At 47.9% G+C, this 17,562-nt stretch overlaps 1 protein-coding gene across 1 annotated transcript in view; it reads left to right on the top strand.

Moving 5' to 3' along the window:
- The window catches only part of FOXK2 (forkhead box K2), a gene marked incomplete at its 5' end in the record, with an annotated part of 59,818 nt that extends 48,791 nt beyond the window's left edge, over positions 1-11,027 (top strand). The window contains one exon of the mRNA XM_029927131.1: positions 7,879-11,027. Within this exon, the coding sequence (XP_029782991.1) occupies positions 7,879-8,075 (197 nt within the window). The remainder of the gene's footprint in view (positions 1-7,878) is intronic.
- Positions 11,028-17,562: the final 6,535 nt, after the last annotated feature.

The following is a 17,562-nucleotide window of genomic DNA, read 5'->3' as shown; positions in this document are numbered from 1 at the left end:
CCCCTAAGTATTAAGAGTGGTTTGGGCCTAATTTTCTCTCCAAATAAGATTGTCATTGTGGATGACCTTGAAGCAGCAGACCTGTTGGTGCTGTGTGTAGCTGGAAGGAGGTGGCATTGGGAGGTGGCTGGTCTGTCCTTTTCTGGTCTGAGTCCTGCTTAGGCTGAAGTCTTGGTTCAAGCCAGTGATTCCCAGCCATCATGTGCCTCAGAGCCCCTCGAGGACTCCCTCCCAGGGTCCCTGCCTGAGCAGGTGTGGCCTGGGGGCCCAAGAATGTGCATTTCTAACTCATTCCAGGTTGTCTGAGAACCACTGGTGCTGGTCAGGGGCCTCTAATGTCCTCCTGTCTGCTGGAAGGAGTTAAAAAAGCTGTATATCCCTTTCACATGTGTAAGTTGGTATCTAAAATTTTTCCTTAAAGATTTAATAAGCAAAGAATTAAGTTTTCCACTGTTTTGCAGCATTCTCTCTAATGTGCTGCTGGCTCTGAACACTGCCCTGATTTGGTGTCCACTCCTGGAATGAGCCCCCCCAGTAATCCTGCCCCTGGAACGGAGTCTTGCACCCTTGCAGATTTCGTGCGAGTGCTGACTCGTTTATGTTTGAAAGCCATCTCTGGAGCACATTTTTACTCTGCACAGGAGAATGTGGAAATATTAAAGATTTCATCGTGAATATAAGAGTTAGAGAACCTGAGAAGAGAGCATGTGAAATGGGTGATTGCAAGTTTCTCCATTTATCCACAGGTTGGCACGTGTTAACTATCATTTCAAAACAACTCTTGGGGCACCTGAGTGGCTCAGTCAGTTAAACATCTGACTCTTGATTTTGGCTCAGGTCATGATCCCAGGGTCATAGGGTCAAGCCCTTGTTGGACTCTCCGCAGACATCACAGGGCCTGCATGGGATTCTCTCTCCCTCTCTTCTCTGTTTCTCCCTCACTTGCTCATGTGTGCGTGCACGTGCTCTCTCAAACTTTAGAAAAACCCAATTAAAAGTTTTTAATTTATTTTTTAAAAAATTTTAATGTTTATTTTTGAGAGAGTGAGAGCAAGGAATGAGCAAGAGAGAAAGAGAGAGAGGAAGACACAGAATCAGAAGCAGGCTCCAGGCTCTGAGCTGTCAGCACAGAGCCCAGTGCAGGGCTGGAGCCCATGAACTGTGAGATAATGACCTGAGCCGAAGTGCCTGACCAGGTGCCCCCCAAAATACAATTCTTTAAATGTTTATTTATTTATTTAGAGAGAGAGGTGCACATGGCGGCAGGGGAAGGACAGAGGGAGAGAAATTACAAGCAGGCTTTTCTCTGTCATCATGGAGCCCAACTTGGGGCTTGATCCCACACCATGACATCAGGAGGTGGCTCAACCAACTGAGTCACCCAGGCACCCCTGAAAAATATTATCTATAAAATAAATTAAAGCTGTATTAAATTCTTAATATATTGGGGCTTTAAAGCCAAACAGTTTTTTATCATGATTGATGATCACTGCAGTGTCAGCCTTGAGACTTGTTCCCTCTCAGAGTAAGGAAGCCTGGAAAAAATACTGAAACTCCTTACAGTTTTAGTAAAAACTCATTTTAAATTATCTGTTAGTGGGAAATTTTATTGCCTCTTCTTTAATTTCCTTGCTGTCTTTTACTAGGGGCCCTAGAGGGCGCCATCGGTTGAGTGTTCCTCTTCAGCTCAGGTCACTCATGCTCTCACATTCCTGGGTTTAAGCCCCTTGTCGGGCTCTGTGCTGACACCTCGGAGCCTGGAGACTGCTTCCCGACTCGTGCTCTAAAAAAATAAAAAATATTAAAAAAATTTTTTTTTCTTTTTAAGAAATCACTGGCTTAGAAAAGGGTTTTCTCTCTAGTCAGTAATGATTCAGCAGCATTGTCTTCAGTGCTTCCCAACTCTGCCCTCCCCACGGGCCGCTGTTCTTCCCCAGTGGCAGCGTCCAGCCCAGTGGGTGCAGGAGGTGCTGTTGAAAACAGGGAGGCGGTGGCAGATGAGCTTGAAGACTGTGAGCAAGCAGGGTGGTCTGCAGGTGGCTCTCCTTGCACAGTGTCAGCTGTCACTGAGGTGCTCCATGGCCTGTGACTGCCTTCACCCTTGACAGTCACGCTTGAGAAAGGAACACTATACCTGTTAATATCGGAGAGGCAGCCGCTTTGATATTCTTCTTTTAAGCTTTTTATTATGGAAAATGTCAGACATACTGGAAATTCTCTTACAGCTGTTCCCCACGCAGATCCAGACGCAGTGTCATTTGCATCTCTTTGTATTTCAGCATCTCTAAAAAACTTGCTTTTACTATATTTTAAAATTAGCAGTCTATATTTTAAAATTAGCAGTAATTCTTTTATAGTCAGTATCTCCTTATGATTTAAGTCATTTGTTTTTTGTTTTTTTATTGTCATGGTAAAATACACATAATGTACAATTGACCATTTTAAAATGTGTAAGTCAGTGGCAGTCAGTACACGCACAGCATTCGGGAACCATCGCCTCTAAGGAGTTCAGAAGCATTTTCATCGTCCCCGCAGGAGACCGTCTACACAGTAAGCAGTTACTTCCTGACTCACTCTCACCTGAGCCCTGGGTAGCCGCTAATCTGCAGTCTCTGTGGATTTGCTGACACTGGACATTCCCTGTAAATAAAGTTTGATGCATGGCCTTTTATATCTGGCCTCTCACTGAGCAGATCACGTTCTGAGGTTTATGGCATGGGTCAGTACTTCATGGAAAATATGTTTTCCATTTTTGTTGGTTCATTCACCAGTTGATGACGTTTCTGTTGTTTCCACCTTCTGGCTGCTGTGAGCATTCGTGTATACATATTGTGTCATCATTTTCACTTCTTTTGGGTGTATACGTAGGAGCAGAATTGCTCAGACATATGGTAATTCTGCATTAAGTTTATGAAAGAACCTCCAGGGGCGCCTGGGTGGCTCAGTCGGTTAAGCCTCCGACTTCGGCTCGGGTCAGACCTCACGTTCGTGGGTTCCAGCCCCGCGTTGGGCTCTGTGCTGACAGCCAGCTCAGAGCCTGGAGCCTGCTTCCGGTTCTGTGTCTCCTCCTCTCTCTGCCCCTCCCCCTCTCATGCTCGGTCTCTCTCTGTATAAAAAATAAACAAAAAATTTAAAAAAATTAAAAAAAAAAAAGAACCTCCAAACTGTTTTCCACAGCAGCTACAGCATTTTACATCCTTCCACTGATGCAGGAGATTCTGACTTGTCTACATCCTCACCAACACTTGTTATTTTCTGTTGTTGTTGTGTTTTTTCCCCTCATGGCCATCTTACTGGGTGTGAAGTGGTAATCAGTGGTTTTGATTTGCATTTCCCTCATGACTAATGATGTTGAGCAACTTTTCATGTGCTTGGGATTTGTAGGTCTTCAAAGATAATGTCTAAGTCTTTTGTACGTTTTTTGTTGAGAGATCCGATTTGTAAATAATTTCTCCCATTAGGTGGGTTTGTCTCTTCACTTTCCTGATACTGTCTCTGATGCGCCAGATTTTTTTTAAAGATTAAAAAAAATTTTTTTTTAATGATTAAAAAAATTTTTTTTTTAATATTTGTTTTTGAGAGAAAGAGAGCATGAGTGGGGGTTTGGGGGCAGAGAGAGATGGAGACACAGAATCTGAAGCAGCTCCAGGCTGACTCCACTGCCACCTCGGAGGTATTACCCCTTGTTTTCTTCTGCTCAGAGCTATAGCATTCCAGCTCTTAGGTTTAGGTCTTTGATCCGTGTTGCATTAATTTTTGTGTCGAGTGTGAGGTAAGGGTCTGACCGCATTCTTTGGCATGTGGATGTCCATTTGTCCCAGCACCATGGAAGAGACCGTGCTTTCCCAAACACTGAGAGGTTTTGTCAAATCACTTGACCTCAGATATATGGGTTTATGTCTAAGTTCTGTCTCCCTTGGAGCGCCTGGGTGGCTCAGTCGGTTGATCATCCGGCTTCAGCTCAGGTCATGATCTCGTGGTTCGTGGGTTCGAGCCCCGCATTGGGCTCTGTGCTGACAGCTAGCTCAGAGCCTGGAGCCTGCTTCAGATTCTCTATCTCCCTCTCTCTCTGACCCTCCCCTGCTCGTGCTGTCTCTCTCTCAAAAATAAATTAAAAACCTTAAAAAAATTTTTTTTAATTCTCTTACGTTCTGTCTCCCTGGCCTTCATGTCTGTCTGTGTGCCATAGCCACAGTTTTGATTACTAGAATTCTGTAGGTAGTTTTGAAATTGGAAAGTAGGAGTCCTCTTTGTTCTCCTTTTTCAAGATTGTTTTGACTGTTTTGGATCCCTAGCAATTCCATGCAGATTTTAGGATCAGCTCTTCCGTTTCTGCAAAAAATAACAAAAACATTTCGGATTTTGATAGGTGTAGGCAGTCGAGCCGCACGACAAGCATCACGTCTTCTCCTCCAGGAGCGTGGACATCTTTCCATTTGTCTAGGTCTTGAGTATCGTTCAGCGATGCTCTGTAGTTTTCAGCATAAAAGTCCTGCTTAAATTTCTTCCTGTTTTATTCCTTTGGAACTCCCTGTTCAGTTCCTTTGGAATTGTTTTAATTTCCTTTTTAAGTTGTTCATTCTTACTATATATACAGCTGATTTTTGCATGTCAATACTGTACTTTGCAATTTTGCTGAGTTCAGTTGTGAGTTGTCATAGTTTTTGGCTTAGGGGTTTTCTTGTGTGGATTTATTAGGATTTCCTACAAAGATTACGTCATTTCCAGTAGAGACTTTTACTTCCTTTTCCATTTGGATGCCGTTGATTTCCTTGTGCTGCCTGCCGGCCCAGGACTGCAGAGTGTTAGATGTCAGTGGCACTGTGTCCTGCTCCTGGTCCCCAGGGGAGAACGCCGTTCACCGTCAAGGCCGATGGTAGCTGTGGGTTGTCCACGGACCTTATTATACTGAGTTTCCCCACTTTCTGCTTTGCTGAGCTTTATCGGGAAAGGGTGTTGAATTCAGTCATACGCTTTTCTGTGTTGAGATGATCATGTGGGTTTTTCCTTTTTTGATGCAGTGTGTTGTACTTTTTTTTTTTTTTTTTTTTTAAGTTTAATTACTCTTGGGTTCCTGGGATGAATCTGTCGGCCAGGGTGTGTAACCCTTTCATGTGCTATTGAATTTGATTTGCTGAAGTCTCATTTAGGTTTATGTCAGTGTTTGTCAGCGACGTGGTCTGTAGCTTTCCTAGTATTCTGGTCCACTTCGGTTTCAGGGGGATGCTGGCCTCACAGAGTGAATGTGGAAGTCGGGCCTGCGCCCATGCGGGATTGCTCTGGGGGGCTGTACTGCCTACCCCCCCTGGAAAACCCAGTGTGCTTCTGGCTGCTGCTCAGCCTCTCTTCCCCACTGGGCTGTGGTTCTGGCCAGAGGTGCTCCATCGGTATCACCCTTTGGTGAGACAGCTACCCCAGTCCTAGGCCTTGTCCGGGGGCGGGGGCAGCAGGTGTTGGATCAGGCTGCTGACAATGTTCTATGTGACCCTGAAGCAGAATCGCTAGGCTGACACTTCACTCGATGTCCTGAAGAGTCCCCATCCATCGGCCTTTCTTGCAGAAGACCATCCCTGGCCCTCTGGCCTGTGCTGCTCTGAGGTTTTAAGGAGGCGTCAGGGCCTCATGGGGACAGAGGTGTCTGCACTGTCATCTTAGTCCGGTGTCCCTGTTCTCCTCCGCCTTCTCTGAGGCCACTTGCAGGGGTGTAGCTGGAGCCAGTAGAAGACCCGCTTGACCCGATGCCTGGGAGGCGCCTGCCCTGAGGGGACAGCGTTGCTCTCTCACCTCTACCAGCTGAAGGCAGGGGACCTGCACCCCTGAGCATCTGTCGCGTTCACTCTGTGAGGCTGGTGCTCGGAGGGACTTGTGGAGGTGACCACACGCAGTTGACCCTCAGTGTTTGTCTAGCACTAACAGTTACATGTAATCCCAGTCTGTGCTCGCACGCACACACGCGTGGGGCGGAGGAATGTTGAATCGCTCCTGCCGAGGGGCGACACAGTGGTGTCCCAGCCTGGGTTCAGCTCTGACTGGGAACATGTGCTTTTCACAGCCTATTAGTGCCCTGTTTTTCAGGGTTGGTGTTTTTGTTGGCAACTTTTCCTGTTTACAGTGGACCCCAAGCATAGTACTGCAAAGGCCCTTGGTGCCACAGGCCCAGAAGGCTGTCATCTATCTTATGTCAGATGAGTGGTGTTCAGGCATGAGCTCAGTACTAACGTGGTAAGTTGTCTTTAACCAGAAGCACACATAGAACAAGGTATGTGTTCACCAGTTGAAGGACCCTGCTCTGTATTTCTCCTGGGATGGCAGCTGAGCACACACAGCAAGGTCCCAGCGTCCCGTGTTGCTCAGCTCTGGGCACTGATTCACTCACAGTTGTGTCAGGCATCTTAGACTGTGTGGTTCGTGTGCCCCACTGCAAGAACTGGGCTGCCTGTCAGTGCGACCCCAGCAGCCACACAGGCCCTTTCTCGACAGCGACAGGACACTTCCTCTGGAAAGCAGTGGAGAGGAACCAGGGTGCCCCTGTCAGTCAGGGTCTAGCTGGCCCCTCTATTCCCGAGGGCATGACCACGGGCAGAGCCCCGCCCTGGCCTCCCGTCTAGGTCAGGGGGCTGACAGCTCTCAAGGTGCCTGGCCACCAGAGACCTCTCGGGCCCGTCTGCCCAAGAGGATGGTCTCTCCATCCGCATGTATCATACACAAGGGACCTTAGCACAGAGCCGAGGTCGGGATTGCTTCTGTGTGGTCACCCAGGCCTGTCCACAACTAGTCTGAGACAAATCAGGGGACAGGTGCTGTCTCATGAGTGTGTGAATGGTGGAGAGGCCCAAGGCCCCTGTGTGAAAAGGAGCGGGTGGCCCAGATATACAGTTTGGTTGTGTTGAGTTGGGTACAACCAGGTGTGTCTAAGTTGCGAATTGCTTCCTGTGCCAATCCTCCGGTCAGGCAGTCTGCAGCAGCCAGTGCGCATCCCTGGGCCCTAGCATCTTCCACCTCGGCACCCCTTGATGGAACCCATCGCCTGGTTTGGGGTTGGCCTTCCCTTCATCCCCTCCCCTCCTGCTTTTGCCTTTCTGTAGCCCGACTCCTCCTCCCAAAGTACAGGGCGACTCCGTGCCCATCTGCGTGCTTCACTGTGGGTGTGCCCGGGCTTGGACCAGGAAGGGGCTTGGGCACCGCACGCCAGGATGCCCCTTCCCAAGGTGGGGCCCAGTCCTTGCTTTGCCACCCAGCCCTGTCTTCTTGTTCTGAGGCAGCGGCACTTTTCTTTCTTCATATCCTGGAGTTTGCCTGGTTGTGCAAAGCATGGGCCGGGTGAGCGCCAGGGAAGGAGGGGAGGGTCGGTCTGTGGTGAAGACCTGAGAGAGGACACACTTGGTGGCGGGGACCAAGGAGAAGCCGGCCCCGGCCTTGCGGGCACACGTCTGCTTATAAACTCCTGGGTTCACGGGATCCAGAAGGGAATTAACCAGCTTTTCTTGTTGGTGCAGCTCCCGGTTGGCCTGAACCACATGCCCACCCGGGAGCGCTCAGTGTCGTGTGGGGCACGTGGGTGGTGGGGGTTGGGGGGAAAGGGTGGCATCAGCCCCTTTGCCTGACCCTGAGCCTCCCCCACTTCTGTGAAGTCTAAAGGTGCCGGCTGCTTCTGAAAACACCCACTCCTCAGTTAACTTGCTGTGTACGGTTTCTGGTCCCCAGGAGTCCAGTCCCAGCTCCTGTGCCCCTGGCCACCACAGGCCACGTCAGTCACATACCCAGGCCAATGCTATGGGCAGAGCCTGGACCAGCTGGCACCCAGGGCCCCGGGGGGGGCCTGACCGGGGACGAGGGCGTACCTGAGAACACGGGCTCTGACTCACCGTCTCTTTGCAGCAGTGGCGAGTCCTCTGCACATGCTGGCAACACATGCGTCGGCGTCGGCCTCCCTCCCCACAAAGCGTCAGAATGGCGACCAGTCTGAGCAGCCGGAGCTGAAGCGGGTCAAGACTGAAGATGGAGAGAGCATCGTCATCGCGCTGAGTGTGGACACGCCGCCGACAGCCGGCAGGGAGAAGGGGGTCCAGAACTAGCGACTGGGACAGCTTTTCGTACTTTAATGTCAACTCTGTGGTGCCAAAAGGAGACACTGCCTCTCACCGACGCTCGGAGCACCGTTTCGGTGGGTAGAGGGCCCTGCGGTTGGACTTCACCTCAGCACTGAATACACAAAACCCAGGTGGCCTTAAACTCCTTAAGGACAGAAGTCACACCTGAACAAAACCACATGCAGCAAAACCTGGCTGTGGCAGTGTCTCCCCAGCCCCAGCTCAGCTCGTAACTCCAGAGCAGAGACGCGAGGTCCTGGGTGAGCCCGTGCCTAGGGCAGGCACCGTCCTCGCCACCCTGCCAGGACCCTCAGAGCTGGCACTGGGAAGGGAGACCGTGTTTCGTTGTCCACATGTGGAGTTAAGAGTGTTTTGAGGTGTACTTAATGAAATAATGGGGTCTTTGACATTTCAGATCACTCCATTTCTACTCTGGAAATTTTGGAATCACACAGGACTTTTTGTGTTGATTTCATTTGGGGAAAAGAAACAATGTAGTTTTGTTTTCTTTGTTTTCAGCCTATGGAATGATTTCCTTTTGTCTGTCCTGTTAGGGTTGTGAGGAGCTACCAGATGGCATCCGCAGGGTTTCCGTGTTAGAGCAGGTGCCGGATGCGTTTAGGATGGACAGACAGACTGACTGGACAGACGGATGCCCGCGCTGGGCTGCATGTAGCCATGACCGAAAGAACTGCCGGACTCTCCGAGCTGCACTTACTTAACTGGTTCTCTTTCCTGCTACTTTTTGTTGTTTGTTTCTTTGTGTTGACTTTGTCCCTGGCATAATTTTCCACTCTAAGTAAAACAAGCCTCCTAAGTGTTGTGTGTGTTTAAAACGACAGAACTGTTCCTACTTCATTTGGAAAAAAGATTCCGTCTTCTTCCCCACGCCCTTTCCAGACAAGAGTCACAGGTCTCTCCGTGGCACGTCTGCTAGTCGCAGTCACCGGCTCAAGGCACAGAGCCATCGTCCAGCCAGCCGGTGACGCTGCGGCCTGCCCAGCGTGCAGGGAGCAGCAGGTGCCTGTGAGGAGAGGCTGCGTGCTAACCCGAGGGCCTTGGAAACATCCAGGTCCTTCTCTGATTTGTGACAGGAAATCCCCCTCAGCCTTTCAGAGCTGAAGCAGGCCTAAAGCTGACTTCTCGCCTACAAGACACAAAAGTGAGGTGAAAGGAAACAGGTGAGTGAATGAGCAGTAGGCCCCTCCCTCCCCCTCCCGCCCGCCCGGCCTCAGTCCCACTGCCCCTGAACAAAACCGCTGGCTTTTCCAGAGCCTTCCAAGGGGTAAGGGCTGAGCAGCTGTGCAAATAGAAGAGGGTTTTGGCCTTATTGTGAACTTTTAAATGTCATCATCATCATCATCATCATGTTATTTATTTAAATGTAGTTATTTTGGTATTTAATTTTTTTTTTAAGAGAAGGAAAAACCCTGTATTTTCCTGGTGGAGTAAAACGGCTCAGAATGGTATATTTAGGCAATTTTAAAACCTTATTTACCTACAGACCAAATATGATAAATCTGTTCTAAGTATTGTGTGTCAACCCACAGTACAGAGCTGTCACGATGTTACTGCAGATAATGCATATTAAAAATAATGAAATTACTGCACACTAGCTGGATTTATAACTCAGCCATTTAAAGAAATAAAAACAGAACCATCACGTGAACGAGACCCCACATGTGTGACCGTGGCAAACTCTGACTTGCAGGCTGAAATGTGGATGGATCAGAGCCCGCAGGGCAGCTGTCTGCATCTTCCAGGCACTTCACAGATCGCCTTGGAATGTATCGTTTTTGTCTTTTTACTCGAAGGTTTGCAATTTGCAAAATAACTCCCATTGCGTTGTGTCTTGTGTAGGGTCAGGCCGCTCCACCGAGTGGTCCAGACCTGCCACTCACCGTGGGCCGTGGCTGAGCCCTGGGCGGGTGGACGGTCAAGAAGACCCCAGTGCGAGCACGGCCGGTGCGTTGTGCATCTACCTGCAGCCGTGTCTCCACAGCAGTGTGCCCGTCACCGTCCAGAGGACGGAGTCCAGCCGTCAGTCGGTTATTTCCGAGCCTCAGACATAGACTTTGGGTCTGCAGGGACTTCTGCTGGGCTTGTAGACTTTAAAAAAAGTGCCCAGTTCTCAGAGTTTTAAAGAAGAGAGGAGGATGGTTCTCTGCTGTGAGGGAGCTGGCGTGTGCCTTTTCCAAGAGGATTTGAGGCCTCCTCCTCCGTGTTGTCTTGTTCAGTTGGCCGATTGATTGGCATTCGGAAATTTAAGAATATCCAGGAAGGGCAGGAAAGCAGCATGGATTAGTAAGCAGTTGTATCCCAGGCACCTGAAAGACTTTTCCAGTTTAGCTCTGAATTCCTAAGAGCCCTCAAAACCTCCAAGGCCACTGAGCTTGCGTCCCTGCCTCCCTGCTTGGCGTCTGGTGCCTCTTGTTGCTCTGAACTAACTGCCAGCTGTTCCCTGGAAGTCCCTAAAAGTCTTATTTTAAGAGGTTTCTGCTTTGACCTTTGCCAAGCTTCTGAGCTCCCCATGAGACTAGAAACTTCATTTGAACAGCTTTGCCCCAAACAACAAAAATACGAAAGAGACACTCACCTGTGAGCCCCGTGACACGGTGTGTCTGGGCAGGAGTTGGAATCCCTCTGACTCTGGAGCCCTTTGAGTCTCCACGTGGACAGTTGAGCTCCTTAAAGACACTGCGCCCTTCGCCATCCTCCCCAAAGCAGCAGCACAGACCCTGAGTCATGGTCAGAAGGGAGGGGGGCAGCCCCAGGACTTGGGATTTCCATGCTATGTGACAGAAGGAGATCGGTGACAGTCTTCAAGTCCTAACGTCCACAATCCTAGAAAGCATAGTGGTGATTTGTGTGCAAAGATTTTAAATTTTAAAATTACCAAGTTCCTGAAATTCAATAAAATATTTTTACTAATTTTAATTGAATGCAGAGTATTATTGACATTTTGAGAAACTGCAACAAGCATTTTTTTTTTATATACCTTGTTCTCTGACTGCCAAAGGCCTAATGAGCTTGCAGCAAAGCCACTGAGGAGCTGCTGTGCCAGCCGTGGTGTGGGCTCTGCCACCGGAGAGGGGTGTCCACAGAGGCTGGGGGGTACAGGCGGTGGTAACAGAATCGCGGTTGTAAAATCTACTTGGAGGTTGCAATTGTTGCCACCATTTCTTCTACGGACCTTTCAACCTACAAATCCAGATCCCTGCCGACAACTTGAGATTATGCACCCATGAGATGAAAGTCTCACCTAAAGAGGCACGGGGCTCTGCAAGCTCTGGACTCTGACACGGTGACCAGCCGGCTACCAGACTCCCGGGGGGGGGGGGGGGGGGGGGGGGGGGGGGGGGGGGGGGGGGGGGGACGTGCTGGTGGCCTGGAGCTGCCTGAGGAAACCTGGCGGCCCGGGAAGGATGGGGCGGGGGCCCTGCAGGGCTCGCGGGGCGCTTTGCCCCGACACAGAGAGGCTCGTTCTGACGAAAGGAAGCCTTCATCATTGGCTTTTTTAGATCTTCCGTCCACGTTGCATTAAGAGATGCTTTAAAATGCAGAAGGCCTTAACTCCCCTTCTCTCAGGCATCGTTCGTCTGGTGACTCATTAGGTTCTCCAAGTTCAGCTTGTCAAAACAGGTGTCAAAGCTGCTATCCTAGAGGATGATGCTACCTTTGTCCCAGAAACGGATGAGGAAGAAGGGCCTTCGATAAAGAGAACAATTTACTAACTGGCAGGTCTTTCGTGTCACAAAAGCGCTAATTCTAGGTAGGCCCACATTTAGAGCCACATTTCACCTGTAAGAAGACATCAGTGCCCGCTGTGACCCTGCCCGAGGTCACAAAATGAGCTCAGGCCTAAACAGCCGCAAGAACGCGGTCCACAGGGACCAAGCGCGCAGGTTTCTGTAGAATGCTGTGCCAAGACTTACCGCTTGTCCCTCCCTCTGCGTTTATGTCCACAGCAACACAACGGGACACAGTGGATGTTAACCAGGGTCTCAGGTCGCCTCTGAGATGGGTAAACCTATGGGCACAAATATCCCGAGTTTGGAAACCTCCCCCCGGGTATTAGCGCACACTGCCCAATGTCTTCCCGGTGCTCACAACTGAACGCTGAGCAGAACAGAGCGTTGTCCCAGCACTCTGAGACGCAGATCGGAGCAGGCAGATCAGGGGCGGGGCTTGGAACTGCAGGAGGAACCAATATGGTGGTGATTTTCCTAGATTTTTCCCATCTTTATCTCCTGGGCAGCCTGAATTTACCAGACCCGGCACCCAGGAGCCGACACCTCCCTCCCCACCTGCAGAGCACTGGGGACGGCCCATGGACACCAGGAAATCTCGAAGCTGCAGATCTGGACCTACTGAGGGCCCAGAGACAAGGGCCTAGAAAAGGGGAAACCCGTATCCTCCAGAGAGGGGAGAGAGAGAGAGAGTGTGTGTGTGTGTGTGTGTGTGTGTGTGTGAGTGTGTGAGTATGAGATATTTTCTCTTACCACTTTGGCCCCAAGCTGGACCCAATCATAGAGTACAACACCACATAGAGGTAAAACCTGAAGTTTTTTACCAAAAACCAGGAAAAAGGGTATCTGGAAGATGGAAGGATAGAAGTCCGACCTCCCCACCCCCATGATACTCTGAGCTATGTGTGCCTGGAGCTGGCCTGGGGAAGCAGAGGCTTTATTAACCGAACCACAGTATGGATTGGCCCTGATGGTGCACACAGGGAGAGACCCAAAGAGCCCTACACGGGCTTGGGGAACAACAGACACCGGAACCAAAGCCCCTCCAGAGGAGGTAAGCGCGTGCAGTCTGAACCTAGTCAGACTGCCTGCTTCCAAACACAAAAAACACATCAACATTTTCTAGAGGATTTTAATGCTGAGAGTCAACATGGAGCCAGAAAAATCTTTAAAGGGAAAGAAAGTCAGTAGATGTCAAATGTTTTGGAATGCTCAGAAAAAAATGAGAGCCTTTTAAAGCTCTGGTTATTATGCTCTTGAAATAAACCAAGAGTTATGAGCGTAAAAGCGACAAATTCAGTTGATAAACATTTGGAAACAGAAACCATGCGTTGGGGACTTGTGAGAAAATATAAAAAGATCTGATGTGTGCATTAATGGATTCCCAGCAAAGAGAGAAAGACATTGGTGTAAAAAATCGTGTTTTACCAAAATGAGTAAATCTCCCAAATTTGGCAAAAGACAAATTTAAGGATTCACAAATGTGAGTACACCCCAAAAAGTTAAAGAAAATCATGTCAAAACACCACTGACTAATGAAACTGAAGACTTTTTATCTTGAAAACAGCGACCTCCCACAAAGTGACTCCTTCTATACAGAGAAACAACAGTGAGTAACAACAGATTTCTCACCAGACGCCGGAGCCCATCTGACTGGACAGTTTTTAAAGGCTGAAAGTAACCATCTAGAGAACTGTATCCATAGAGTAATTCCAGGAATACAGATGAAACAGATCTTCCTACATGAGTCCAGAACCAGCAGAGCCTCTCAGAAAGCAATGCTAAGGGAATGAGACCAGGGGCTCTTGGGGGCTCAGTTGGTTAAGCGTCCGATTTCAGGTCATCTCACGGTTTGTGGGTTCCAGCCCCGCATCAGGTCTGCTTCAGTTCTCTAGTCCCCTTTCTCTATCTCTCCCCAACTCGTGTTCTCTCAGTCTCTCAAAAATCAACCATTGGGGCGCCTGCCAGTTGAGTGTCTGACTTCACCTCGGTCATGATCTCACAGTTGGTGAGTTCAAGCCCCACATCAGGCTCTGGGCTGACAGCTAGGAGCCTGGAGCTGCTTCATTCAGATTCTGAGTCCCTCTTTTCTCTGCCCCTCCCCTGCTCATGCTCTGTCTCTCTCAAAAATAACTAAGCATTAAACACTTTTTTAAATCAATTAACATTAAGAAAGAAATCAGAAAGATCTGGGCAAATACAGTAATGTTTCCTCTTAAATTCCTTTTATTCTTTTAAAAAGTTTTAAGTATAATGTTTATTCATTAAGAGAGAGCACAACAAGGGGAGGGGCAGAGAGGGAGACGCATCTGAAGCAGGCTCCGGCTCTGAGCTATCAGCACAGAGCCTGACACGGGGGGTCAAACTCACAAACCTGGAGATCATGACCTGAGCCGAAGTCAGACACTTCACTGGTGGAGTCACCCAGGTGCCTCTCCTCTCAAGTCTTCTAGAGGATGTCTGACTTTCCACCTTAACAATTACTGTCTTTCAGGGTTCTCAGTGTATGGAAATGTTATATTGACAAAGTTACAGTGTAGAGGAGGAAGGCGAAGGTTTGTAAGAGTGTGCATTTCACTTGTGGTAAAACATTAGTTCGGAAGGCGACTGAAAAGACAGCTTTGAATATTGTAATCACCAGTGCAGCCATTAAAAATACCTAACAAAAAGCTAAAACGTAAATTAAAATGGAATGCTAAAAATATTTAATACAAAAGAATGCAGGCACAGGAAACGGAAGGTAAAAAAGGAATGAAGCAAAAAATATGGCAGAATCATTAATTATATTAAATATAAACAGCCTACACATGCCAATTAAAAGAGATTGTCAGAAATTAAGAAAACAGCCTCATTTTCAAATGCATCAAAAAGCATACCTAGGGATAAATTTAACCAAGAAGGTGAAAAACCTTTATTCTGAAAACTACAGGGGCGCCTGGGTGGCTCAGTCGGTTAAGCCGCCAACTTCGGCTCAGGTCAGATCTCACGTTCGTGGGTTCGAGCCCCACGTCGGGCTCTGTGCTGACAGCTAGCTCAGAGCCTGGAGCCTGCTTCCGGTTCTGTGTCTCCTTCTCTCTCTGACCCTCCCCCTCTCATGCTCTGTCTCTCTGTGTATCAAAAATAAATAAAACATTAAAGAAAATTTGAAAGCTACAAAACATTGATGAAGGAAATCAAAAACAACACAAATAAGTGAAAAGACATTCCATGCTCATGGATTGGAAGTATCAATACTGTTTTGTTTTGAAGTTTATTTTTGAGAAAGAGTACCAGCACGAGTGGAGGAGGTGCAGAAAGAAAGAGAGAATCCCAAGCAGGTTCTGCCAGCACAGAGCCTGAGATGGAGCTCAAACCCACGAACTGTGAGATCATAGCCTGAGCAGAAACCAAGAGTTGGACACTCAACCAACTGAGCCAGCCAGGTGCCCCGAATCAACATTGTTAAGATGTCCCTACTACCAAAAGCAATCTCCAGATTTAGTGCAATCCCCATCCAAAACACAAATTTTTCACAGAACTAGAATAAAAAATCCTAAAATTTGTGTTGTTCTACAAAAGACCACAAATAGCCAAAGCAGTCTTGAGAAAACAACAAAGTTCAAGGTATCACAATCCCAGATTTCAAGATATTCTACAAGGCTAAAATAAAACAGTATGGTACTGGTCCAAAAATAGACACACAGATCAATGGAACAGAACAGGGAACTGAGAAGTAAACCCCAAATCAATTCTATGACAAAGGAGGCAAAAATACAGAATGGGGAAAAGATAAATGGTGTTGGGAAAACTGGGCCACTTTTCTGTGCCACATAATGAAAAGTAAAATAGATTTAAGACCTAAATGTCAAATCTGAAACCATAAAATTCCTAGAAGAAAGCAGGCAGTAATTTCTTGGACATCAGTCGTGACAACATATCTGAATAGTTTTTCTCAGGCCAGAAAAGAAAAACAAAAGCAAAAATCACTACATCAAAGCAAAACTCTCCACAGCCAAGCAAACCATCAACAAAAGAAGGTGGCAACCTACTGAACGGGAGAAATCATTTGCAAATGATAGATCTGATAAGGGGTTAATATCCAAAATACATAAAGGACTTCTACAACCTAAACACCAAAAAATAATCTGATTAAAATATGGGCAGAAAACCTGACTGGACATTTCTCCAAAGAAGACCTATAGATGGCTAGCAGATGCATGGAGAGATGCTCACCATCACCAATCATCGGAGAAATGTAAATCAAAACTACAGAGGTACCTGCGGGGCTCAAGTCAGTTGAGCAGGAGACTCTTGGTTTCGGCTCAGGGCATGACCTCGTGGTTCACGAGATTGAGCCTTGCATCGGGCTCTGCACTGATGACATGGAGGCAGCTTGAGATTCTCTCTCCCTCTCTCTCTGTCCCTCCCCCACTCATGCTCTCTCTCACAAAACATTATAATAAATGTATAAAAACTACAAAGAGAGATCACGTCACATTTGTCAGAATGGCTATTATCAAACAGGCAAGAGGGGCGCCTGGGTGGCATAGTCAGGCATCCAACTTCAACTCAGGTCATGATCTCAAGGTTCATGGGTTCAGGTCCCGCGTCAGGCTCTGTGCTGACAGCTCAGAGCCTAGAACCTGCTCAGATTCTGTCTCTCTCTGCCCCTCCTCTCCTCACTCTCTCTACAAGATAATATTAAAGAAATTTTTTTGAAGTTTTTTTTAATGTCTTTGTTTTATTTTGAGAGACAGAGGAGAGAGGAAGACAAAGAATCTGAAGCAGGCTCCAGGCTCTGAGCTGTCAGCACAGAGCCTGATGCGGGGCTCGAACCCACAGACTGTGGAGTCGGACACTTAGCCAACTGAACCACCCAGGAGCCCCTATTAAAAAAGGTGGGGGAGGTGCCTCCCTCCCTCTCTGCTCCTCCCTTGCTCTCACTCTATCTCTCCCAAAAATAAACATAAAAAAATGGTTCAAAAAATTTTTTTTAAAGACAAATAACAAGTGTTGGAGAGGATGCAGAGACAAAGGAACTTTGATGCCTCTTGGTAGAATGTAAAGTGGTGCGGCTGCTGTGGAAAACAGTACGGACGCTCCTCAAAAAACTAAAAATAAAAGAATTTTACTATATGACCTAGTAATTCCATAACTGAGTATTTACCCAAAGAAAACCAAACACTAATTTGAAAAGATACACGCGCCCTTATGTTTACTGCATCATTTACAATAGCCAGGGTGCTGGAGCAGCCCAGTGCGTGGGGAGATGAATGGATAAAGATGATGTGCGTGTGCAACGGAGTATTACTCTGTCGTAAGAAAGATTCGATTTTCTTTTTTTGCCATTTGCAACAACATGGATGGGTCTAGAGAGTATTACGCTAAGCAAACTAAGACAAATACCATATGATTTCACTCGTGTGGAATCTACAAAAGAAAACAAATGGACAAAGCAGAAACAGGCCCATAAATACAGAGGACGAACTGCTGGTTGCCAGAGGGGTGAGGGAGGGGGTGACACAGATGGAGATTAGGAGGTAGAAACTTCCCGTTGTAAACTAAAGAGTCATGGAGAGGAAAACAGCACAGCGAATACAGTCGATAATCCTGTAACGAACAGTGACGGCCGGGGTGACACACGGGGAGTGCGGAGCGATCACGGGACTGTTGAGTCCCTGTGTTGCGCACCTGAAACTAATATTGTACGTCAGCTCGACTCAGTAAGGAACGCTTTCATTGAA

This window comes from Suricata suricatta, chromosome 17, assembly GCF_006229205.1.
Source record: "Suricata suricatta isolate VVHF042 chromosome 17, meerkat_22Aug2017_6uvM2_HiC, whole genome shotgun sequence".
NCBI classification, from domain to species: Eukaryota; Metazoa; Chordata; class Mammalia; order Carnivora; family Herpestidae; genus Suricata; species Suricata suricatta.
The sequence above is the reverse complement of the archived record's forward strand: the minus strand, read 5'-3'. Positions and strand labels throughout refer to the sequence as shown.